This window comes from Bos mutus, chromosome 1 (genome assembly GCF_027580195.1).
Source record: "Bos mutus isolate GX-2022 chromosome 1, NWIPB_WYAK_1.1, whole genome shotgun sequence".
Classification (NCBI taxonomy): Eukaryota; Metazoa; Chordata; class Mammalia; order Artiodactyla; family Bovidae; genus Bos; species Bos mutus.
This window is the reverse complement of record NC_091617.1, coordinates 77,633,390-77,660,125: the sequence shown is the minus strand read 5'-3', so window position 1 is coordinate 77,660,125 and position 26,736 is coordinate 77,633,390. Positions and strand designations below refer to the sequence as shown.

The 26,736-nt window shown below is 39.3% G+C and overlaps 1 protein-coding gene across 11 annotated transcripts in view; it reads left to right on the top strand.

The window, feature by feature from the left end:
- The window catches only part of LPP (LIM domain containing preferred translocation partner in lipoma), a 765,001-nt gene that overhangs the window by 612,737 nt on the left and 125,528 nt on the right, over positions 1 to 26,736 (top strand). For all 11 annotated transcript variants that reach the window (XM_070371859.1, XM_070371864.1, XM_070371863.1 and 8 more), the window contains one exon: positions 19,397 to 19,566. In XM_070371859.1, coding sequence (XP_070227960.1) covers positions 19,397 to 19,566 — 170 coding nt within the window. The remainder of the gene's footprint in view (positions 1 to 19,396; positions 19,567 to 26,736) is intronic.

The window sequence follows — 26,736 nt, the reverse complement described above, 5'->3', positions numbered from 1 at the left end:
ATCTGAGAAGCCCTGGGGTGGAAACTGAAGATTGCTAGTTTGTCACACAGTGCCTGACATACAGTAGGTGCTCAATAGCTGCTGAATTTGAATGTTTACCTTCTGTATTATCTATCATAAGTCTTAAGGATTTGATAGTAAGTGCTAAGTAAATGTTGAATTATTTTCAGTCTTACACGGAATTAAATGAGTTAAACCTCTATTCATCTATGAATTTTTGGCAATCCTATATTTAAAATTACATTTGGAATATGACTTCCACAAGGGCAGATCTGCCTAACTGTTTTACCAGCAAAGTTGGCCCATAGTAGGTGCTCAATAATCATTTTGTGAAAGCATAATTTTATTGAGTCTTCTGCCCTCTAAGGAGACTTTTAGGAATGGGTCTCAAACTGGTCTCTAATACTTTTCTCAAATTTTGTAAGTTGGCAAACTTCTCGTGCACACTTTTTTCTTTTTTTTAACATATGACATTCCAGAAAAATTCTTCTGAGGAAGTTCATTGTATAGAGATGGAACTGATAAAGGGGCTCAGGTCATCATCTCTGCCTTCCACTCTTCTTCCTGTTCTAATGATCCCACATAGCTGAATCCCCAGAACCCTAAAGGTTCTTTGGAGCACACTTTAAATATCTCTAATCTGGTTCATACTTTAATTTTCAAAACAGGTAAATGTGGTGAGGCCCATGGTGTTTAAGTGACCTAAGGTCACATAGCTGTGTATGTATGGTAAAGCCAACCCAGAAGCTCATGTCTTCTGACTTTTATGCTCAGTCAGTTCAGTTCAATTCAGTCACTCAGTCATGTCCGACTCTTTGTGACCCCATGGACTGCAGCACACCAGGCTTCCCTGTCCATCACCAACTCCCAAAGCTTGCTCAAACCCATGTCCATCAAGTCAGTGATGCCACCCAACCATCTCATCCTCTGTCGTCCCCTTCTCCTCCTGCCTTCAATCTTTCCCAGCCTCAGGGTCTTTTCAGATAATTCAGTTCTTTGCATCAGGTGGCCACAGTATTGGAGTTTCAGCTTTAACATTAGTCCTTCCAAAGAATATTCAGGACTGATTTCCTTTAGGATGGACTGGTTGGATTTCCTTGCAGTCCAAGGGACTCAAGAGTTTTCTCCAACACCACAGTTCAAAAGCATCAATTCTTGGTCACTCAGTTTTCTTTATGGACCAACTCTCACATCCATAGATATGAGTCACATCCATGACTACTAGAAAAACCATAGCTTTGACTAGACAAAGCTTTGTTGGCAAAGTAATGTCTCTGCTTTTTAATATGATGTCTAGGATGGTCATAACTTTTCTTCCAGGGAGCACGCATCACATAATTTCATGGCTGCACTCACCGTCCACAGTGATTTTGGAGCCCAAGAAAATGAAATCTGCCACTGTTCCCACTGTTTCCCCATCTATTTGCCTTGAAGTGATGGGACTTGATGCCATGATCTTAGTTTTCTGAATGTTGAGTTTTAAGTCAACTTTTTCACTCTCCTCTTCACTTTCATCAAGAGGCTCTTTAGTTCTTCGCTTTCTGCCATGAGGGTGGTGTCATCTGCATATCTGAGGTTAATATTTCTTCTGGCAATCTTGATTCCAGCTTGTGCTTCGTCTAGCATGGCATTTCACATGATGTACTCTGCGTGTAAGTTAAATAAGCAAGGTGACAATATACAGCCTTGATGTACTACTTTCCCAATTTGGAACCAGTCTGTTGTTCCACATCTGGTTCTAACTTTTGCTTCCTGACCTGCGTACAGATTTCTCAGGAGGCAGGTAAAGTGGTCTGGTATTCCATTTCTGTAAGAATTCTCCACAGTTTATTGTAATCCACATAGTCAAAGGCTTTGGCATAGTCAATAAAGCAGAAATAGTTGTTTTTTTTCTGGAACTCTCTTGCTTTTTTGATGATCCAGCGGATGTTGGCAATTTGTTCTCTGGTTCCTCTGCCTTTTCTAAATCCAGCTTGAACATTTGGAAGTTCATGTTTCATGTACTGTTGAACCCTGGCTTGTAGAATTTTGAGCATTTCTTTGCTAGTGTGTGAGATAAGTGAAATTGTGTGGTAGTTCGAACATTCCTTGGCATTGCCTTTCTTTGGGATTGGAATGAAAACTGACCTTTTCCTGTCCTGTGGCCACTGCTGAGTTTCCATGTTTGCTGGCATATTGAGTGCAGCACTTTCACAGCATCATCTTTTAGGATTTGAAAAAGCTCAACTGGAATTCCATCACCTCCACTAGCTTTGTTCATAGCGATGCTTCCTACGGCCCACTTGACTTTGCATTCCAAGATGTCTGGCTCTATGTAAGTGATCACATTTTCATGGTTATCTGGGTCATGAAGATCTTTTTTATATAGTTCTTCTGTGTATTCTTGCCACCTCTTTTTAATATCTTCTGCTTCTGTTAGGTCCATACCATTTCTGTCCTTATTGAGCCCATCTTTGCGTAATATGTTCCCTTGGTATCTCTAATTTTCATGAAGAGATCTCTGAAGTGAAGTGAAGTTGCTCAGCCGTGTCCAGCTCTTTGCAACCCCGTGGATTGTAGCCCACCAGGCTCCTCCCTCCATGGGATTCTCCAGGCAAGAATACTGGGTGGGTATAGTGGGTTGCCATTTCCTTCTCCAGGGGATCTTCCCAACCCAGGGATCAAACCCAGGTCTCCCGCATTGCAGGCAGATGCTTTAACCTCTGAGCCACCTGGAAAGCCTAGTCTTTCCCATTCTATTGTTTTCCTCTATTTCTTTGCATTGATTGCTGAGGAAGGCTTTCTTATCTCTCCTTGCTATTCTTTGGAACTCTGCATTTATATGGGTATATCTTTCCTTTCTCCTTTTCCTTTCACTTCTCTTCTTTTTCAGCTATTTGTAAGGCCTCCTCAGACAACCATTTTGCCTTTTTGCATTTCTTTTTCTTGGGGATGGTCTTGATCACTGCCACCTGTACAATGTCACAAACCTCCGTCCATGGCTCCTCAGGCACTCTGTCTATCAGATCTAATCCCTTGAACCTATTTCTCACTTCCACTGTATAATCGTAAGGGATTTGATTTAGGTCACACGGCACCCCACTCCAGTACTCTTGCCTGGAAAATCCCATGGACGGCGGAGCCTGGTAGGCGGCAGTCCATGGGGTCGCACAGAGTCGGACACGACTGAGCGACTTTACTTTCACTTTTCACTTAATGCATTGGAGAAGGAAATGGCAACCCACTCCAGTGTTCTTACCTGGAGAATCCCAGGGAGGGTGGAGCCTGGTGGGCTGCTGTCTATGGGGTTGCACAGAGTCGGACACGACTGAAGTGACTTATTAGCAGCAGCATATGTGAATGGTCTAGTGGTTTTCCCTACTTTCTTCAATTTAAGTCTGAATTTGGCAATAAGGAGTTCATGATCTGAGCCACAGTCCACTCCCGGTCTTGTTTTTGCTGACTGTATGGAGCTTCTCCATCTTTGACTGCAAATAATATAATCAATCTGGTTTTGGTATTGGCCATCTGGTGATGTCCATGTGTAGAGTCTTCTCTTGTGTTGTTGGAAGAAGGTGTTTGCTATGACCAGTGCGTTCTCCTGGCAAAACTCTATTAGCCTTTGCCCTGCTTCTTTCTGTAGTCCAAGGCTAAATTTGCCTGTTATTCCAGGTATCTCTTGACTTCCTAGTTTGCATTCCAGTCCCTATAATGAAAAGGATGTTTTTGGGGGATATTACTTCTATCAGGTGTTGTAAGGTCTTCATAGAACCATTCATCTTCAGCTTCTTCAGCATTACTGGTCGTGGCATTTGCCTTGGAAATGATCAGAGATCATTTTGTTGTTTTTGAGATGGCACTCAGGAACTGCATTTCAGAGTCTTTTGTTGACTGTGAGGGCTACTCCATTTCTTCTAAGGGATTGTTTCCCACAGTAGTAGATATAATGGTCATCTGAGTTAAATTCACCTGTTCCAGAAGAGTAGAGAAGAGTGGAGAAATAACTCCAGAAAGAATGAAGAGACAGACCCAAAGCAAAAACAACGCCCAGTTGTGGAGGTGACTGGTGATAGAAGTTAAGTCCGATGCAGTATAGAGCAATATATCATAGGAACCTGGAATGTTAGGTCCATGAATCAAGGTAAATTAGAAGTGGTCAAACAGGAGATGGCAAAGTGAACGTCGGCATTTTAGGAGTCCGTGAACTACAATGGACTGGAATGGGCGAATGTAACTCAGATGACTTTTATGCTAATGTTTTTCAACTGCTTTTCTGTTCCAGTTTCACTGTATCCCATGGACAACAACTTATTTTAAAGTTTTTCTTTAACAGAGATCTTCCCTTGTCTTTAAGACATACCATCACATCCATTTGTACCACCTGGACCAAGCTAAATTATTCCTCAGCATTTACACCTTTCAAATATTTATAGACTACCATCATGGCACTCCTTAGTCATCCTTTAGCCTCGTTATATTTACGTCTATAGCTTCTCTAATCTTATTGTGCAAGTCAGTCTCTCTAGTCTTTTCATATACTGTTCCTCTCCCTAGTGCTTCTAAGAGAACAGTTTGAGAATATTCCAGATGGGAAAAAAATAACCCCAACATGTTGTAACAGGGAGAAGAAAAACACACTGAATAGATGAAAGGAGCAATCTACAGGTTAATTAGTATTATGGCCACAAATATGTGCACAGTTTTGTTTCAGAAATAAAGCAAGCTGTATTTGTTGTAACTTCTTTGAACTTAACAGAATGCTGATAATGCCAAGCTGTGTTTACAGTCCAAATTTTTGCTAAAGACCTTCAACTTTGCACTCCCCTTGTGTGGTATCTCTTGCCCGAGACAGAACTACAAATAAAAGTACATGAACAGGAGCTGATGCAAGAGCCCACTACTGAGCTTATCTGGTTTTGTGCGGTTTCTGTGGATTTGCTTGGTGTCTGGGATCTCCCTATACTCGCCTTGCTAAGGGAGAGCCCTTAACTTATCTCACTAGATATTAGATGCTTGGGTATTAGTTATTCCATAAAAAGTAAGTGTTTACTGAATATGATAATCTAAAAATGGAAACCACATTATTACAAGAAGAATCACCCAGAAATACTCTGCTGACATAAACAGAACATGCCTATTGCCTGATTTTCTTATATTTTGTTTTATTTATAGCTTTTATAGTTTTTCAACAAATTTGGGGTCTTGAAAAGGTGTCCAAATATTAGCATTGAGCTTCTTCTCCTTACCCTCAGGCAGACTTAATCTAATTTCAATTTTCATATTCGCCTTATAAAATTCATCTTAGAATGAAAAACTGAAGACTAGGAAGGTGCTTAGAAAAACACTTCAAATCACTTGATTCAGTGTATTCATTTTATAGCAAGAGCTAGAAAGTATTCAATGTATGCCTCGGCCCAGGTACATTAGGGAAATGTTCCAGTATTTCTCAGACTCTCATATGAACGTGTTCTTTCAGTCCCCACCAAATCCTTCCTGCAGAACTTTCTGTGCCTTTCCTGTGCTGCTGTTCCATGATCTTACAGGGCCATAAGCTTCTACCAGATAGATACGTGATTTCTTGGTTTGTTCTTTTTATACAATATAGCACTGCACCTCAGACATGATGATAGCCAGTGGGATTTATTAGAATGGAATTTAAGCTCTTCTACCTTTAGACCCAGTGATTGTGCCATTTTGAAGGTGGCAAAGAAGGGTGACTATTTCCTCTCTCACACAAAGCAAGGTTGTGAAGGGACTTGTTCTCTGAATGAAAGAGGAGAGGGGTAAAGTAGGAACCTTCTCATGTTTTATTCAGATGCTAACAAAGAAAATTGAGAAGTGTGTTTCCTTAAATTTGACACCATTTTTATCCCAAACATTTTGGGCAAGTGATAGCAGACAATTGTGCAGGCTTTTTGAGACAGAGGAATTTTTCCAGGAGCGTAACCTCAGTGGGAAGTATTACCTAAGAGTAATGCACTGATCACTTTCAATCTTGCGTGTTTTCACAGACTGTGTGCATGCATACATGTGTTAGTATCTGTTCCTAAGACGTCACTTCAGCGCCCAGAGAGCTCAGTGTTGCTATGCAAGTGCTAGAGGTAGAATCCATGCCTACTGCAGTTTAGCAACGAGGATTTTACAGACACACAAGGGCAAAGATGGCCTAAAGATCTAAGATTTAGTGCCTTGGTCTCCCTCTGAGCTCTGATGTAGCATCATGTGTCAAATATTCATGGCATCCCTCTGCCCGCTCCACTGGGAAAATAATGGCATAGCCAGCATTTCCAAGAAGCTTACCTCCTCAAAATCTATCTACTCACATTCAATACTGCATTCCATCTTATAGTTTTGCATAGGAATTCCTCAAAATATGATCCCCGGATACAAGCCCCAGATATATAAATATTTTGTGCTGTATTGCGCATGTGATTCGCATTAATATTTATAACAAAATTTCTTTTACAGTGATATAGTTTGAAGGAATTCGTTACATTTTGTTTGCACTTACAGCTTTACATATATATATATTCCTCCCAGTAACACTTTGAGTCACTGAGTTGCTTGCCCAAAGTCACAGATATATGCATATATATATAGTAGAACCAGGACTAGAACTCAGTTCTGACCACAAACCTGCCACTTATTTCACTCAAATGCTTTTTGACCTAATATTAACAAATAAAATAAAAGTGGAAGCCAATCAAGTGACTGTTGAATACATTAACTCCAGTGGACAGATGGATTCAGACCAGCTTTGTTTAAACAAGAACCAGAAACTGACCTTCTTTTACCAAATGGTACCTCAGCAGAACCCAGCACCCCACATCCTGCTGCTGTTTTTTTTTTTTTTTTTCCCCATTTTCAGAGCATTCAGATGTACAAATCCAAAGTATAACAGGCGTTTCAGACAGAAGTGGAATGGTTGTGCTGGTTCAGAGGGTAATGGCATTACCCTTGTTCTGGAATCATGTAGGAGTCATCCTTGTGGACACCATATTTTATTTACAATGAAACTTTACCTTGTGCTCAGGCCACAGCACCTACTAGTGGAAAGAAACTAGTATTTGATGCAGCCACTGGGAAACACTTTCACCCAATATAAGTGCTTGTTCCCTGGCAGCTCAATGGTAAAGAATCCACCTGCAAATGCAGGAGACTCAGGTTCAGTTCCTGGGTTAAGAAGATCTCTTGGAAAAGGAAATGGTTACCCACTCCAGTATACTTTCCTGGAGAATTCCCATGGACAGTGGAGCCTGGAGGGCTAGAGTCCATGGGGTCACAAAGAATGGACAGGACTTAGCGACTAAACGACAATAAACAACAAGTGTACTATGCTGAAAGCCTGAAGGCCTGGATTCAGGTCTCACCTTGGCTGTTGATTTGCTGTAGGATCTTAATCAAGACACTCCCTCTGTCTGAGCCTTTGCTTTTTCATCTGTAAATGAGGTTGGACTGAATGGTTTCTAAGTTTTCATGTACTATTACATTTTAGGATTTTTAAAATCCTTTAACAATGTTTATTGAGCATTTCAGCACTAAGTAAAAATCCAAAACCCCCAAGTAAGACTGAATGACTTCCCTGGACATAGTATCAAGTGAAAATATCACCCATCTCTAGGCCCATCACCAGGCTTGCAGGTTATGTGGCCCAGCAAAAGCACTAGGACTTGGGGTTAGATGAAGTGGGGTTAAATTCCAGCTCTGTTATCTACCTGTCAAGTTACGCACAACATTATTCCTAGGTTAACTTGTTAAAAGAAGATAATTGTCTTCTCTGGGCTTTAGTTACAAGATTCAAATAAGAACATGGAAATGAAGAAGTTTTATGTGAGCTTGCAGGATTTCTTTCAATCTTCATATACTTAAAATCTAAAAGAAGTAGCCTTAATTATAGGGTTCATTTTGCTCTTTTTGGTAGCACTGAGTGAGAAAGTACATTTACAATTATAAACCCATATGTAAATATAAGGAGTGCTTGTTAGTTAATAATATTGTAAAGAGAATATTATGGCTGTTGTTAGATATTGAAATACAGTAGCTTCAGGAACACTCAGTGGTAGATTTGCTCTTAAATAACCAAAAATACATGTGGAGATTTTCCACCTATAAAACTACAAAGTAACATGGCACACTTAAAGATTTCTTAGCTTTGAGTAGAGCCTGAGGGAAATGCAAATTCTCAGGATAGATACCATAGAGCACATTTTAATCGTTAAGTCAAAAATAATCATTGCAGTCACAGTTTTTTCACTGTACTAGTAAACATTGTTTTTTTTACCTGTTAATAGATCAGTCATGAAATGAATTTTAAATATAAAACAATAGATTAAAATTAAGAATCAGACTATGAAAATGCCTATGTGTAACAATTAACTTGAAATAATGTTTTAGCCAAAATAGATACTAATATTCCTATTAGGAATATTGGAGAAGGAAATGGCAACCCCCTCCAGTGTTCTTGCCTGGAGAATCTCATGGACGGAGAAGCCTGGTAGGCTGCAGTCCATGGGGTCGCACGGAATGGGACACGACTGAAGCGACTTAGCAGCAGCAGCAGCGTTCCTATTAGGAATTTTGTAAGGCTTATGCAAGCTTACATCTGCCAGGCCAGAATTTTCAAATTCTGAAGCCAAAAGCCAGGTCAGATGAGGAGTTTAGTGGGTTTTAAGTCCAGACTGACTGAGTCCCAGTTCCAGACTCAATAGTTAGCTCTGTGGCCTTGGGCAAGTTATCTTGTCTCCCTAGGCTGCCATCTCTTATACTCTAATGAACATAATGGGAGGACCTATATCATGAGGGTGTTGGAAGGATTACTTGAGATAAAATATTTAAATCCTTAAAACAGTGTTTGGCAAATAAGTGCTGAATAAATCTTGACGATTATCATCATTCTGGGGTCCACAAATTTTTTCAAGTTTGGGATTAAATTTCTAGCACTAAATTATACTAGTACCACGTTGGTAAACATCTTATAACTGCCTCACAGATGCAACTGCCTCTTACCCTCACATGGACCACTATCTTCAGAGGAGAGTTCAGAGCATCCACCTCTGGTCCTCTTCATTTTAAGTTGTTCTCTGCCTCCTGTAGTTGGGGGGAGAAAGAAGCAAGGCCTGTACTCGGCACTTTGTAGCTGTTCCTGTCATTGAACTTGGTGACCAGATAGTCAAGGCAGTCATTGCATGGCCTTTTTAAAAAATTTGTTTAATTGAAGTATAGTTGATTTACAATGTTGTGTTAATTTCTGCTGTACAACAATGATTCAGTTATCTCTCTCTCTCTCTCTCTCTCTCTCTCTATATATATATATATACACACACACACACACACACATACCCACACACATATTTATAGTATCAGCAATACGTGAACCGTGACTTCCTGATGTTCAAGCTGCTTTTAGAAAAGGCAGAGGAACCAGAGATCAAATTGCCAATATCCACTGGATCATGGAAAAAGCAAGAGAGTTCCAGAAAAACATCTATTTCTGCCTTATTGACTATGCCAAAGCCTTTGACTGTGTGGATCACAATAAACTGTGGGAAATTCTGAAAGAGATGGGAATACCAGACCACCTGACCTGCCTCTTGAGAAATCTGTGTGCAGGTCAGGAAGCAACAGTTAGAACTGGACATGGAATAACAGACTGGTTCCAAATAAGAAAAGGAGTACGTCAAAGCTGTATATTATCACCCTGCTTATTTAACTTATATATAGAGTACATCATGAGAAATGCTGGACTGGAAGAAACACAAGCTGGAATCAAGATTGCTGGGAGAAATATCAATAACCTCAGATATGCCGATGACACCACCCTTATGGTAGAAAGTGAAGAGGAACTCAAAAGCCTCTTGATGAAAGTGAAAGTGGAGAGTGAAAAAGTTGGCTTAAAGCTCAACATTCAGAAAACGAAGATCATGGCATCCAGTCCCATCACTTCATGGGAGATAGATGGGGAAACAGTGGAAACAGTGTCAGAGTTTATTTTTCTGGGCTCCAAAATCACTGCAGATGATGACTGCAGCCATGAAATTAAAAGACGCTTACTCCTTGGAAGGAAAGTTATGACCAACCTAGATAGCATATTGAAAAGCAGAGACATTATTTCATCAACAAAGGTCCGTCTAGTCAAGGCTATGGTTTTTCCTGTGGTCATGTATGGATGTGAGAGTTGGACTGTGAAGAAGGCTGAGCACCGAAGAATTGATGCTTTTGAACTGTGGTGTTGGAGAAGACTCTTGAGAGTCCCTTAGACTGCAAGGAGATCCAACCAGTCCATTCTGAAGATCAGCCCTGGGATTTCTTTGGAGGAAATGATGCTGAAGCTGAAACTCCAGTACTTTGGCCACCTCATGTGAAGAATTGACTCATTGGAAAAGACTCTGATGCTGGGAGGGATGGGGTCAGGAGGAGAAGGGGACAACAGAGGATGAGATGGCTGGATGGCATCACTGACTCGATGGACGTGAGTCTGAGTGAACTCCAGGAGTTGGTGATGGACAGGGAGGCCTGGCGTGCTGCGATTCATGGGGTCACAAAGAGTCGGACACGACTGAGCGACTGAACTGAACTGAACTGAATGTATATATTACATTCTTCCGCATCGTGGTTTATCATAGGATGCTGAGTACAGTTCTCTGTGCTATACAGTAAGACCTTGTTGTTTATCCATTCCTTTTTATAGAGGCTGAGTAAAGGTAACCACTGTCACGGGACTTAGAACACAGTAGAAACTCAGTAAGTGTATCTATTGAGGGGTTGAGAGAATAACTGGATATATGACACAACTACTTGTTTTAAAAATAAGGGACTTCAGGCTCAGAGAATTTAGGAAACTTGTTTATGCTCCCACAGCTAATGAGTGGCAAGGTAAGCCTTGCAGTTCTGTCTGCTGCCTTTATACCGTGGAATACCTAATTTTGTTCAATGGGCACCATGTATTGTATCCAAAATTGCAAAGCAGTGTTGGTTTTTGTTTTGCTTTTGTTGTGTTGTCTGGTTTCCATTTATGTTTGTGCTTCTCCTCCTGAGACTGGAAGTTGTTGTCAGAAAGTGATTGTCCTTACCACCATGACTGTGCGTATTAGTTTAGTGAAGGTTAGAACCAGGGTGGCTGGTGGCCAACTCACTCCCTCTGCAGTTTCCTAGGATGTAGCTCCTGAGGGCCAGGACTTTGGTCCCAAACATCACCACTTTCTAAGAATATTCTGGATCAACTCCGCTTTGTAGAACACATGAACACGTGGTTTCCTTTAGGACAGAGGTCCCCAACCCCTCTGCACATTAGCATCATGATTTCAGTCCCCACTCCAGACCAAATGAATCAGAATGTGTCTAAGTGGAGTATGGCTATCTGTATTATTTTTAAAATGTACCTGGTGGGAAGCCAGAGTTTGAGGTTCAACATTTCAGGCTCTTCTCTGAAGGATCCTTACCTGTACTGATTTCTGCCTGTGTAGCCAATCCTGACGCTAAGCTCTCCTGTGGCTTGAGGGATTGGAAAAGTAATGCTCTACTGGCTTTTTTTTCCCTGAGAGTGGGAATAGATCCTGCTCCTCAGCAATGCTGAAAACATCACAGTTATGATTGAATAATGCAGTGTGTTCCTAGAAAACCATGTGCTGATTAAAAAGATGGGCTTTAGAAATCTGATCTGATTCCCATCCCAGTCTCGCCTCATTTCTACCTTTGAGACCTTGACCAAGTGATTTAACCCCTGGTTTCTCATCTATAAAATAAGAATAAAGAAAGATTGATGGCACTAAGTGAGATAATGCATGTAGAATACTTAAGGCAGTGTCTGCCCCAGAGGACAAAATACGGTAATTTTCTTTTATGTCTTTGTTATGCTTCCTTGTGATGTGGTATATTTATTTTAGTGAAACATGCTTGTTTTTGAAGCCCTATGTGGGACTCCCCCTTCCAATTTACCTCCTTACCTGAAGGTCCAACCTAAGCAAATATGTGAAAGTGAAAGTTGCTCAGTCGTGTCTGACTTTAGCGACCACATGGACTATACAGTCCATGGAATTCTCCAAGCCAGAATACTGGAGTGTGTAGCCTTTCCCCTCTCCAGGGGGTCTTCTGAACCCAGGGATCGAACCCAGGTCTCCCACATCACAGGCAGATTTTTTTACCAGCTGAGCCACCAGGGAAGCACAGAATATTGAAGTGAGTAGCCTATCCCTTCTCCAGCGGATGTTCCTGATCCAAGAGTCGAACCGGGGTCTCCTGCATTGCAGGTGGATTCTTTACCAGCTGAGCTACCAGGGAAGCCCAAGCAAATAGGTATCTGTGAACAAATCACCTCATGGTTAGACTTTGTAATGACTTTTACTAGTAAGTCACCAGGTTCTCCATCTCATCAGATTTGTTACGCAGGCCTTTGTTCACCCATTCCAGAACCATTCTTTCTGATGAATTTGGAGAACCTATTTTGTTTCCTTGTTACTTAGCTTAATTTCTTATTTTGTACTAAAATGCTTTTTATTGTGTCTCCTTCCAAAAGCTTTATATATTTACCACTGGTTCTAGTGCCATTATAGTCATTGCTCCTTTTCGTGATGTCCACGCATGTGTGCATATGAGAGAGAGAGAACAGGGAAGAGAAAGAGAGAATACCCATCAGCCCTCTGCTTCTGCTCTCCATCCATGTGCCCATCGAATCTGCAAGCTGTCTCTGCAAGGACCATTTAAGCAATAACAGTGAAGTAGTATAATAATTTACACACAAGCAGTGACAAAGTTAGATATGTCCTCAGTCCAGCTTTTAATACATTATAAGGATTTCAGGATTCACAGAGCTAACTAGCACTGACAACAGGAGACTGAATATTGGTACATTATTTAAAAGTAGAGTCCAAAAAAATAGTAAATCTCAGTTTGATGTATGATGTATGGAATGTGATATCACACCTTAAATGGCTGTTTGTTGACATTCTTTGTGTGTTTTGTATTGTCTAAGGCCATAGAGCAGTGCCATATGTTAAATTTATTTACAGCACAAAAGAAGCCTGTTCTATATATAGGCGGGCTTGTATTTAGTGTGTGTGAACTGCTTTCTCTGGCTTAATGCTGGCAAATTATTTTATGGTAACTTAGCTGATTCTCTTCATTTATGTTATCAGTGGATGGAAAGCCACTGAAAACTCTTCAGTCTAAGACATAAAGAGACAGCATCAGGGAAATTACTGTTGTTCATGAAAAAGTAAGATATATTATGATGCCACAGAAATTTCTTTTATTTTTTCAGCCAACTCATAGTTAACAATCTGTCCCTTAACTGTCTTGCATGCAGATGAAGTGTTTGGGTAATAGCTATCAGCTGTTATCCTGACGAGCAATATAAAAACATACACCTCTTGGAACAGCAGCATGACTTGCCTGAATGTTGTAATCACCTGGAGAGCTTTTAAAAAGTCCAATCCTAAGACGTCCCAACTCAGTCCAAGGAAATCAGAACCTCTGGAGCTGGGACCCAGAGATCAGTGTTGTTTTTTTTTTTTTTTTTAAATTCTACAGATTATTTCAACATACTAGCAGGGTTGAGAATCACTGTCCTAGGACTTAAGCAGTTTACAAAAACAGGTTGTCTATTATTACATGTATTAATACTACACGGCTCCATAAAGTAAAAGCTGTGCTGAATAGAAAGTGCATCATCCTAGAACCTTCAGTGAATGGCATATGGACCTGTCACATGAAGAGTACAAACTTGTTCTATGATCCTTTTATACCTTCAGTGAAAGATAATTTCTGAATAGATTTAACAGAAGCTGTACTTTAGGAAGATAACTCCAGTGGGTACACAAGGGTAAAATGGAGCGAGCTTTCTTCTAGGAATAACTTGCTATCATTTCACTACCCTGGTATAACCTTATTGATTCAACTTCTGGAACAGGACTTTGTTCAGAATATATTTTAGAAGGTACTTAGTAAGAAAGCCGATACATCACACAATTGGCATATAGAGTTTCATTACAATATTTAAAGATAGACTATTAATTTTGCTTATGCCTGAAATTTCTGTCAGTTAGCAAGGATGCTATGAAGACAAATGTGACCTGGCTTTATGTCTGAATGAATAAATATACTAGTTTACTTTTTTCTTTTTTTATTTATTCTTTTTGTGAGTGCCACATGGCATACAGTATCTTATTAATAGTTTCCAGGCCCTGGATCAAAACCTCACCCCGAAGTAGAAGTGGAGTCTTAACCACTGGACCGCCAGGGAAGTCTCCGTACTAGTTTACTTTTGATGCTGAATAAGGCTTCAATTTGGGAGTATGTTAACTTCTTTTGCCATGGCACCAACTCTCAAAAGTACTGTGGATATTTTCAGTCTCACCTTGGAAACAAGTAGGGTTTGCAGAAGGTGGTCTATGACTTACTGTATTAATTCTGTACTTGTCACAAGGACATCATTTTTAAATGAAATTGTATTTTCATATTGTGCAGGAAATAAATTGACATGTCAAGAAAAGAAAGCTGAAACCATTAAAAAGGAAAACCCAGATCCCACTAGTTTACCTCTCTAGTTTAACTAGATTTGCCTGTAATGTCATTCTGTACCCATGCCATTCCTAAAGTGACTTTTTCAAAAACTAAACTTCTAGACTTAGCTCAAGTGGTTCAGTTCAGTTCAATTCAGTTGCTCAGTCATGTCCAACTCTTTGCGACCCCATGAACCCCAGCACGCCAGGCCTCCCTGTCCATCACCAACTCCTGGAGTTTACCCAAACTCATGTCCATTGAGTCAGTGATGCCATCTAACCATCTCATCCTCTGTCATTCCCTTCTCTTCCTGCCTTTAATCTTTCCCAACATCAAGGTCTTTTCGAATGAGCTCAAGTGGTAAGACCACCAGAAAGCCTTTCCATTCCCTGTTGTTTAGTTGCTAAGTCATGTTCCACTCTTTAGCGATCCCATGGGCTATAGCCCACCGGGCTCCCCTATCCGTGGGATTTCCCAGGCAAGCATACTGGAGTGTGTTGCCATTTCCTTCTTCAGGGAATCTTCCTGGTCCAGGGATCGAACTTAGATTGGCAGGCAGATTCTTTGTTACTGAGCCACCAGGGAAGCCCTCTTTACATTTGTAAGAGGGAGTAAATCAGAGAGAGCAGAACAATCAAGAATTCATTGCAATGGCCCATGAAAGATAATAAGCCCAATGTGGTCAGCAGACATGTGAGGGAAAAGAAGCATTTCAGAGATTTTGCAGAGATTGTGATAGTTGCTGGGGTAAGGGAGATGAAGCGGGAGTGGTGGGAAGAATCTCTGACTGGCTCCATGGTCGATATAAAGCCATATGTACAACAAACAAAAATACAGGGACATGTTTTTATTAGTTCAGGCATCTCAATTCACTGACAGAATTCTCCCCAGGCTGTCTAACCCTCTGCCATTAGGTTACTATACTGAGCTTTGCCAGTAAGCTCCTCTCACCAGCCTTGGGTCTGATCTTGACCCTTAACTTCCCATTGGCCCCTAATCAATTATGTTTCCTTCATGCTCTGATGCCTCCAAATCCGGTACCATTCCCCTGGTTTTTCTCCTTTAAAAGCACTGAGATACTTCTCTCTAAGATGGGCAGCAAGATCATGGGATGCTTTTAATGATGAGTAGCACCAGCCCCTCTAGGAGCAAGGATGAGCTATGCTAGAGTAACTTTCTTTCCATTGTGAATGTCTCCGTAAAAGGCATAGTTTGTAAATTTTTGTTAATAAAAAAGGGAACATTCGGGCACCTTTTCCGTCCTACTGATGTGTAGTGCTATTTTTAATTCTTGTTCTCCACTCTTTTTCTGTGCCTGTGATTTTAAAGGTGCCAGACTGACTGCCCTCAAGCCTGGTGTCCCCGATTTCTCCCAAGAATAGGAAAAGTACAGGAAGCAGCAGTGCTGGTCATGTCTGGGTCTAGCATATTAGCCTGGCCCACTCTGGAAGAATATTCTCCAAAATATAAAGGAGAAGACTGTTCCTTGTGAACACAGTCCATCTGCTTTCATAGCTGAGAGGACAAAACCTTGTTGTCCTGCCAGGACAAAACCTTGTTGTTCTGCCACCCAGCCACTGCAGAGGTTTTGGATCCAGGAAGCCTAGCCACTCATCCCCTCTTGTGGAAAAACTAGAATGTTTTCTCTCTTCCATCCCTACCTGTCACAATTCCATCCTTTAAGGTTGGACTTAAATGCCTCTTTCTCCACAAAACCTTTCCTGAGCCATCGCAGGTGTAGTGTTCCTTCCACATCCCCAAAGCACTTTCTCAGACGACACCACATTTTGTCATATGACTATAGGATGTATATAGTCTCGCAGTTAATGTGAAAGGCAGTGACGTGGTCCGGGTATCATACAGATTTTGTGCTGTGTGCTAAGTCTCTTCAGTCATGTCCAGCTCTTTGTGACCCTGTAAACTGTAGCCTGCCAGGTTCCTCTATGCATGGGATTCTCCAGGCAAGAATGCTGGAGTGGGTTGTCATTTCCTTCTACAGCATAAATATTGTAGAACTGGACAAAAAGTGAATAGCTAAGGAATGCCTATTAAATACAGTGAGAATTCCAAAGCTTATCTGACCTTCATCCTGACCTTCAGGGCTCTGTTCTGACCTTTCCCGTTTATCAGTGATTGAAATATTCCCCTAGATCCTCATCGGTAGCTCTCAAACTCTCCATAAACCATGTAAGCTCCAGCCTTTGGATTCCAGATTTGACACTTTGGGCAACCATGCTCTGAAATCATAATCGCTACCTCTACCTGCCTCATCGACCACCATGACCAATAGTCAATAACTTTTGCCCAGAACAATTTTTTTTCCAAAGTGTGATCTACAGATCACTGGTAGTCCCTGATGGAGTCTCAAGAAGTCCAGTTTGGTGTCTACAAAAGGAAAGAGTAGTAAATAATTATTTTGTTGATTTGCATTTAATGAATATAAAATTATAATATTCACAGGAATCCAATATGCTTTTAATGAATCATCACATTCTTAATGATTGCATATGTGCCACGAAACCTGTGTGGATTGGTGGTGTTTAACTGATGTTCATTAACAGTGCCATTCAGCTCACAGTATTTTCATAATAGTATTTTTTTCCTGCGGCTGCTAAACCTACATTATAAAAGGATTATTATTATTTCATTACACTATTTGTTCACTTTTCCAGACTAGATCAGTGATTTGAATGATTCTTTTAAAGTGGAACAAATAGTCATAAAGACAATACCATAAAGATCAGTTCAGCTAAATATTAAAAATGTGTTAGTGAACATGATGTTAGTATAAATACTGGAAATGAATCTATATACACTGGAGTGAATGTGATTACTTTGCACAAGCAGTCGAGAAAAACATTTTTGAAAGCTGTGATTATGATGTAATTTTTAAAGTTATATGTTATGGATTAGTGATCCATTTACCTGCAATTTCCAGTATGTTCTTTGTAATGAAATATTATCAGATAGTGGCATAAAGTCTCAAGACTTTTAACATCCTTTTCAAACATAATATAGTGAACTTTCTAATAAACCAGTTAAGTTTTGTTTTGTTTTGTTTTGTTTTGTTTTTCTGAATAATCACAACAGTGGTGCCGTATGGTAGTCCTAGCTTTGTTACTGAAGGGAATGACAGTCTAAAATTTTAAAGTACTTTTCTAAGGTTATACATCTTATAATAAAAACAGATACAAGTTTTCTCTTTGAATAAATTTGTAAATCAAGCCACGCAGTTTATTAAAGTTTATCAAATGTCAAGAATATGATATCAAGACTTCAAAAAAATATCAAGTGCTGAAGAGTTTGACATTTTTTTCCAGCATTTAATATTTCTTATTCTTTAGGAGGAAAATGTTCTATAGTTGGGTCTATTCTTTAGGGGGAAAATGTTCTAAAGTTTGGGCTATACTTAAATTCTGCAACAAAATATATTAAGAAATACTTCCCAGGACCAGTGCAACCAGAGGGAATTAGAAACACCTTTGCCTCTTTGCTCCTGAGTTGAAATATTTAACCCCCATCCCTTTTAGGTGTTAAATGGTAGTCAATCCAATGTGATGGAGCACTGAAAGCAGTCTTTAGTAAGAGATTTATCCATAATGTCAGCTCTGTGTGCAATCCTGATGCACAGAACTAAGCAGAGGCAAGACAGCAGAGTGGTTAGGACCATCAACACTGAAGTTAGACTGCTTGGGTTAGAAGGCAGTTAACCACTTTTGTAACCCAGTTTCCTCATCTGTAAGATAAGAATAGCAATTACTTGCCATATAAGTTATTGTGAATATGAAATGAGTTAATATATATAAAGCACCGAGAAAAGCACTAGGTTTGCTAAAGCTTATTTGTGAAAGTCTGTCAATTCTTGCTGACATTTCCAATGAACTTGTAATAACCTGTTAAGACTTTTTGCCTTCATAGAAATAAAGAATAAGAAGGGGAAAATGAATGTGACTGTGGCCTCTGGCTTAAGATTCCCAAAATGAAGTCAATTATGGATATAGACTGTAGCCAGCACAATGCCTTTCCATTACACAATTTTTTTTTTGAAATTACATTTTAATGTTCTAGTTAAAAACTTAATGCAGTTTTTTTTTTTTTTTTTCAAGCTAAACATGATGTCCATATGTGGTCAGGAGCCCCAGGGATCAATGTAATAATGCTGAAAATTTACACAACACTGGGCTGGACAATGACAATCAAAACCATGAGGGACTCAGAACCCTACAGTCTGTGGAACTGTTGCATGATTAAGGGATATTCAAACTGTAAACAGATTTAGAGGCAATGCTGAGTTGTAATATCTTAAAGGGTGTCAAGTGTAAGAAATGAGATGCATTTCTTGAGACCTTAAAAGACAGAACTGGGACTATTGGGTAACAGTGAGGAAGCATTCCAGCTCAATATGAGAAAAAACAATCAGTGCTGTCTGGAAATAAAAGAGACTACTTTTTTTTTTTTTAATCTGCCTGTCACTAAGGACTGGACGCAGAGGCTTTGCAACCCAGGCTTTTATATAAGGAGCTGAAGTTTGAGTTTGGACCCGGTTTCCTCACAATCTAACTGGTAGCTCCAAGGAGAAAGAATGCTGTGCTTTCCACTCCCACCATCCTTAGTCGAGTTTCTCTTACATTTCTGTGTGAGATCAGAGGCAGAGCATTGGCCTCCACGTCAGAAGACCTGAGTTCTACTTGGTCACTTCCCATGGGACCTTGTCTATGAGAGTCAGCTCCTCAGCTGGTTTGTAAAATCCCCACAGTGCTGGCCTCGTGGTGGCTGCCGTGGTCACTGTGATCTTGATGATGAGGGCAGTGGTGGTGAGCCTGTTGCTGCTGTTGACTTGACAGATGTACTGTGTCACCCATGGTGTCCTCTTTAGAAGAACTAAAGGTGTTCTTTACAGTCAATCCCTCTTTTCTTTCAGGCCGCTGTGCTCGCTGTGGGGAAAACGTAGTTGGGGAAGGGACAGGATGCACTGCCATGGATCAGGTCTTCCACGTGGATTGTTTTACCTGCATCATCTGTAACAACAAGCTCCGAGGGCAGCCCTTCTATGCGGTGGAAAAGAAAGCCTACTGCGAGCCCTGCTACATCGTAAGTTCAGATTCGGTCCTCGGGTAATTTACTAGAATGACTTCTAAGGCAAAATATCGATCACTCCAGATCAAATGTAGCCCTCTGGTCTTTGCTTCTGATTAGATTTCAAACTGTGCTAGTGTATAGATTGACATATCTTAATTTTTATCCCTATGTCCCTTGTTAATTTGAGGTCAAAAGGTGCATTGGCTGGGGCTACCGTTCAGTTAGTGGTCTGCCAGGAAGATCAGCGCCCTGGGGCTTACAAGCATATATGTACAAGCTAACATGTTCCCCCTTGAAGCATCAGGTTTCCCAAGTAGCAGAGTCACACCTCTGATTATTAAGCCTCACTCTGTATTTGATGTCATATTTGTAGAGAAACATGTTGCAGGGCCTTGGGAATTGTAAGTACTCTTTCAAACTCCTGGGATGATTGAATCACCTTCTTTCTACCCAGAATTTCTCTTACCTGTCATTGTTATTTAGTCCTCTAAGTTGTATCCAACAATTTTGGGACCCCATGGACTGAAGCCCCACCAGGCTCCCTCTGTCCATGGGTTTTCCCAGGCATGAATACTAGAGTGGGTTGCCATTTCCTCATTTGCTTCTCCAAGGGATCTTCCTGACCCAGGAATTGAACCCATGTCTCCTGCATTAGCAGGTGAATTCTTTACCACTGAGCCACCAGGGAAGCCCTTAAACTGTCAAACCCAGCAAATTTTCAGTGATGCAATTAGATAAACTATTGATATTTTATAGTACCTTAAAGGAAAATAGTTGTGCTGTTTCCTTTCCTTAAATTCACAATTATATTTTAATAACATAGTTGAGTGACTATAAAATACTTGTTGTCCCATTATCTTAGCTGTTTGCCAGGCTACTTAAATCTACACATTAAGCTGTCTTCTGATAGAGCAGTTTGGTAAATGAACATAAACTTTTTAAATCTAAAGTAAATTTCCTTGCCATCCTTCTACATGATTTTATCTCTCAGTTGAACGCTTATCAGTGGAAAAAGTAGTGCCTTTTTGCAAACCCACACAAGAGGCATGATTTGGCCCTCAGCCCCCACAGCATTGCAACATAAGAGAAACCTCGGGTGCAAGGTATTGGAAGCTATACATAGCTTGGCGGAGCCCCGAGGTTCAAGTTTATTGCAGAAGTTTCTGGCCTCATTGGGATTTTCCCATAATCTGACAGCTCTAACTCATTGCAGCCCTGGAATCTGTAGCACAGATCTGAAATCTCTTTGAGATTAAGATCTTGCAAGATGAAATATTGTTTTGCATCTCTCCAGTTCAATTTTATCTCATTTTCCTCCCTAAAGGCAACTTAGTCACATATAGCATCATTATAGTGCCACACAACGCTGGAGCTGGAAAAAAAACTTAAGATCATTTGTCTAACTCCTCTCTTTAGAAGTGAGAATACAGAGAGGAAGAAAATGACTTATGTCATTTTATTAGTGTCAGAGCCGAGATTAACTTCAGTGGTTCACACAGTCTCATATTCAGTGCAGACACAATAAGGCTTTAGTTTATCCAGAATATAAATACAAACACAGTGATGTCCCATTGATTTGGAAGGAACAATTACATATCAGGAAAAGTCTAGTGAACAAAAATCTACGTCTTTAATAAATAAGAATGTTTAAAATATCACTCTTAAAAATCTCTGTTGAAAGAGAAAATTGCAAAATCCCCAGTAAATAAGTAGTATGGATTGTCATTCACAATGATCTAGGGCCACAGTGAAATTATTTATTGCAGTGTGTTCTGTGGCAATGTCAGCAGAGCTTCCAGAAGCACCTCTGGCTGTTTGTCCATACACTAAGTGACCACAGAATACTGGGGTTTTTTTGTAGTTCTTGTGTCTATTTTTCACCCTTTTTTTGGAGTGCAGTGTTGATTCTCACTACTTGGCTGATGCTCCAGTGGCTGCCTCCTTCAGTTTTCATCCCTTCCTGGTTAGGAATCACATGGTCAGTATTGGGAAACAATATAACACAGTATGAAGAACATGGGTTTGAATTTGGTTACATCACTTAAAACTTTGTCTCCTCGGGAAAGTTACTTGATCTTTCTAAGCCTGTTTTCTCATATATAATGGTGATTATTGCAGGATTTTTCCCAAGACTTACAAATGTGAAATGTGGTAATTCTTGTAAAGCACACTGGGCGGGCTCAGGGAACAGTAGTGGGATGAGTATTGCTCTGAAATTAATTTTGATAAAATCTCTGGCCTATTTAGCACTTTTGAAAAGCTAGCACCTAACATGTGCAGTGAGATGCACCACGCTTGGAAATCTCAGACACACCCCTCTCCCATTTTTAAAGGATTTGCTTACTCTCCAGAGTGTGTGGTAAAACTGAAGAAAGTCTAAGCTGGCTAATATGGGCTTTTACTCTGGTAGACTAAGGCTTCTGCCTCCGTTTCAGGCAAGCATCTCAGTGATTCTTGAGGATGTGTTTCCTTCGGTCTTGGTTGCCTGTTCCTATAGTATGCTCATGACAGTGAACACTGGGTGATATTTAATCACATCCTTGGAAAAAGTGAAGGAATTCAAATAATGGAAATTCTTACCATCCTTTTTGACTGCATTCCCTCTGAAGAAACTTTAATCAGGATTTTTCTTTAATGAGATCTATCCGTGGTGACTCTAAATGTAATTTAATTTTTGTCAGAATTCAGTTAAGCTTTACTCAAAGACCCTTGTTCGACATTGATTTCAGAGTTCAGCACAGCACTCAAGCCCTCAGATGGATGTTTTAGCATTTTAATTTCTTCTGAAATTTCAAAAGACCAGTAAGCTGCAACACTAAAAATGTAAAGAGTTCTCTTCAGCGGGATGGTGGGGGAGCTGCGAGGATAAAATGAAATGTTTGTTTTGAAGATGGAGTTTGTATGAAGGAGGACCGTAGGGCTGTGTGTATCTCTCTTGGAGCCAAAGCCGTTTCACAGGAAGCACCAGCAATGTCATTCATTCAGTTGCCTCCTGTTCTGTTAGTGGAAAGGAGATGTCTGAAAAATGTCCTGTGCAGAATGGAGAAAGCCTATCGCTGGGCCTCAGTCTGTGCCTTTTGTTGTTGTTATTGATGGAGTCAGAATAGTAAAGATAGTGGTTTAGTTAGACAATTATTCCTGTGTAAGGACCACCCTGCTTGATGTTCTGAGTTCAGGAAGGAGATTAGTCTAAAATAATTTAATTTATTCTTGCCTAAATTAGTCATCAATTATTTACATAATTTAGGTAAAAATACACCAGCTATGGCTTTATGTTTGAGTCAATGGTTATTTATATTTGCCAGTGATTTCTTAAATCCTTAATTCTTACATGTATATAGCTGCAGTTAAACAAATTTGATTCATTAAGGCACTGTAATCCTCTTTACTAATTTTATACATGCTTTCTTTTGTATTTTCTATTGATTGATTTAATGTGAATATGTACATAGCTTTCCATTGTTAATAATTTCCATTTTTAGCTTTTTATTTGTTTACTTTTAAATTATGTTTACATACTCCTTTCTAAAAACATTTGCCACTAGAAAGATATTGGGTATTTTTCAATCTTTAAGTATTGTATATACTGCTACTGCTAAGTAACTTCAGTCGTGTCTGACTCTGTGCGACCCCATAGACGGCAGCCAACCAGGCTTCCCTGTCCCTGGGATTCTCCAGGCAAGAACACTGGAGTGGGTTGCCATTTCCGACTCTTAACGACCCCATGGACTGCAGCCTACCAGGCTCCTCCACCCATGGGATTTTCCAGGCAAGAGTACTGGAGTGGGGTGCCACTGCCTTCTCCGAGTATTGTATATAACATGCCTATAAATAACTGAGTAAAATGTTTTATGTTATTTTATTTTGAATTACTTTCTAAATGTAAATCCTTTGATTTATGTTACCAAGTTTACAGCAATTTGGAGAACTTTTTCTAGATTTAAGAAGATTTTTTTCCAATTTTCAGAACTGGGAGCAATAACAAGACCAAATGTTAAACTATAACCTCTATCCGCTTGAAGAGGTTTGTTTACATTTGTTTTGAATCAATTTAATAGGTACATTATGTAATGGTTTTTAATTTGAGTTTTTATAATTAGCAAAATCAATGAGATTCTTTTATACTTTGATGATAGGTCTCTTAAAACTTAGTTTTGGTTATTCTAGTGGATTTATTTAAATGAACAGATTAAAATTAAGAGCACTAACTTCCTAGGGAAGAAAAGTAGTATAAGTAAGTGTACATGGTTCTAGTCCTTGCTCTCGTGGTGTGATGTTAGCAAGGTAATTTAATTTCTGAGTACCAGTATCCTCATTTATTAAAGGGAGGTAATAACTTCTTCCCGGTCTTCAAAGGGAAGGAGTAAATAAGTGTAATATTTTATACATCATGAAGAAGTGGTTTACTAATATCAGGGCTTGACCTGATTAATAATATTATTATTGTTGCTTTTTCCCTTAGCTTAATTTGATAGAATTTAGAAATCCTCTAAGTTTGGGATAATTTAATAGCTGCAGTTGCTATGGAAATACTGAAATAAATAGATGTCATAGGAAGAGCATGAGGACAGATATGAGAAGAAGTTCATGTTTTGCTTAAGAAGATTTTTGTGTTGGCATAGGCAGCAACTGTGCCTCCCACTTATGTGGCCTTCTGCCCTTAGTGAGGCAGGTTTACTCCTAAGTACAGATTTATAAAAGAGTTGCTGTGTTCTTAGCATTGCCAAAGAGTCTGGACCTAGAGACCTAGTGCATCAGAGATTCTCAGCAAGTCTGTTTATGAAATGGCAGCCAAGGATCTTTCCCTAAACCAGGGCTCTTACTCAGAGTGGATGGAATCCAACCCTTAACTCTCCGGCAGTGGAAGTTAGTACAGACATTTTTATTACAGTTACAATCTAAGTGATTAAAAGACCTCAGGAAATCGGAGGCCAACTCCACAGGAGACTAAACACTTGAAAGTTCCTGAATTTGACACATTAGTGGCCAACACACACAGTCTTTTGCTCTCTCTGTCACTACATGGCTACAGTCAAAGCATTCTAACTTTTCAAGCTACATTAAGAGGCAGGTTTTGTACCTCCACAGGGAACTTGTCCTTTTAGATGCTCAACTTCTCCTAATAAAATGTTTTAAAAGCAGTTATGGCCTGTGCTTTATGTGGGTATTAGGAAAGGACCTGAGAGTTTAGACTAAACTTGAAAAATTCACATGAACTTCCTTTCTTTTTTCTTAATTACCCATTTCTGCTCTCTCATCTTCCTCTCCCTCTCTCCCTCTCTCTTTTACATGCACACACACACACACACACACTTTCTTCTTAATGTTACATCATCCCACAGGCACTGTCCCAGGAAGGAGAAAAATGATTCAAGCAAGAGAATTTGTCAAGTATACTCTTGAGAGACTTAACCATGTTAACTACTATGAATAGTTCTCTCTTCCATTTGCATGGGCCCTTGCGTTTTATAATGCTCCTGAGCCTCTTTAACTGTACCTTACCATACCTATTAGAACCTTGTGAAACAGACAAGGGGGAGATCCTTTGTCCTGTTTACAGTGGTTTTGATGTTTTCAAAGTAATAGCCAAAATGAAGACTAGGGAACAGATCTAACTTGCATTTTATTGCTGGATCCATACTGCTGCCCTGAAACGAGAGTTTAGCTTTCTAAAAATGTATAGATACTGACAGCCCCCTGGGATTATAGACTTAAAATCTCCACGATTTTTAGTGATGACCACATGAATCATATCTTCCAGTACTACAGAACCTGAAAGTCTAAACTTCTACGAGGTAAAATTGCTGCCCTTCACTTTCTTGAGCATTTACTTTTTGCTGTCTTTGAAATGCCTTGAGTCTTAAGGCAAAAGCCTCTTCTTATGGTTAAAAATAATATACAAATAACTGATGTTTATGTGGTGCTTTAACTTTTTCAAGTACTTTTATCCCATGTCATTCTCTCATGATCTTAGAAAGTAGATACAATTATTATTGTATTCATTCCCAGTAGTAATAAATTGAGTTTTAGAAAACTTTGGTTTGCTTAGTTCCATAGAGCATGAGTGTCAAGGCCAGGACTTGACTCTGGCTTTTGATTCTCAAATCCAGTTCTTTCCACATATCCAACAAATAATTGTAAATCTTCCTTATTATTACTATATTTCCTTTTTCTTTATTAATTTTTCTCTATTACCACATTGAGCTCAGACTATTTTTTCTTATGGTAGTAATTCTTTAAAAAAAAAAAAAACAATGAAACCTCAGTTTTTAAGTATTATTTGCTTATTAGAGAAAAATTGGAAAATATTTTAAAAGGTATATAGTTCTGCTGTCTAAATGTTTTAACAGTTTACATTTTACCACATATTTCTTTTCCATTTCAGTGTTATCTGAGTATGGACATATGTTAGTAAATGTAACCACACAGCTATTGGGTTGGTCAAAAAGCTTGTTTGGGGTTTTCTGTAACAACTTACAGGAAAAAATCTGTATGAGCCTTTTGGCCAACCCATTGTATAAATATTTACACATACATGCAAACACAATGAGGTCGTACTAATTCATAACTTGCTTTTATTACTTAATAGTATATCAAACTTTGTCTTCCTTAGAAGTAGCTTTTAAATATTCCATGGACACTCAAAAAGAGTATTTATGTACACTCCCTTTGCTAAAAAAGTGACTCAAAGAAATATTCCAGCAGACAAATAAATTAATCAAAACATGTGTGGGAAATCCACAGCAAATAAAATGGTGATAAGCCATGAACCAATAAAACTAATAGTTAAAAATAAAGAGATTGGAAAAGATGTAATGGCAAATTCAGACCAAAGGAAAATTACATTAATTACCTACTAACTATAATATTAATAGCAAAGTACAGTTTTAGGACAAAACCACCAAACAAGCCAAAAAAAATATGTTAAGTCAGAGTTCCCAAAGAACAACTTGAACCTTTATTCAGTAAATAGCATTACGTTGAAATATATGATATAAATATATTGATGAAATATGGCCTTAAAATGGTAAAACCATAGTTATAAAACTTTAGCACATTTCTTGTAGTCTCTGACAAACCAATTATAGAAGTTGAATAATATGATTGAGCTAATCCATACAACCTAAGCGGTTATATCTTCTTTCCAAATCTTCATAGAAGACTTAGAAAAGCATCATATTA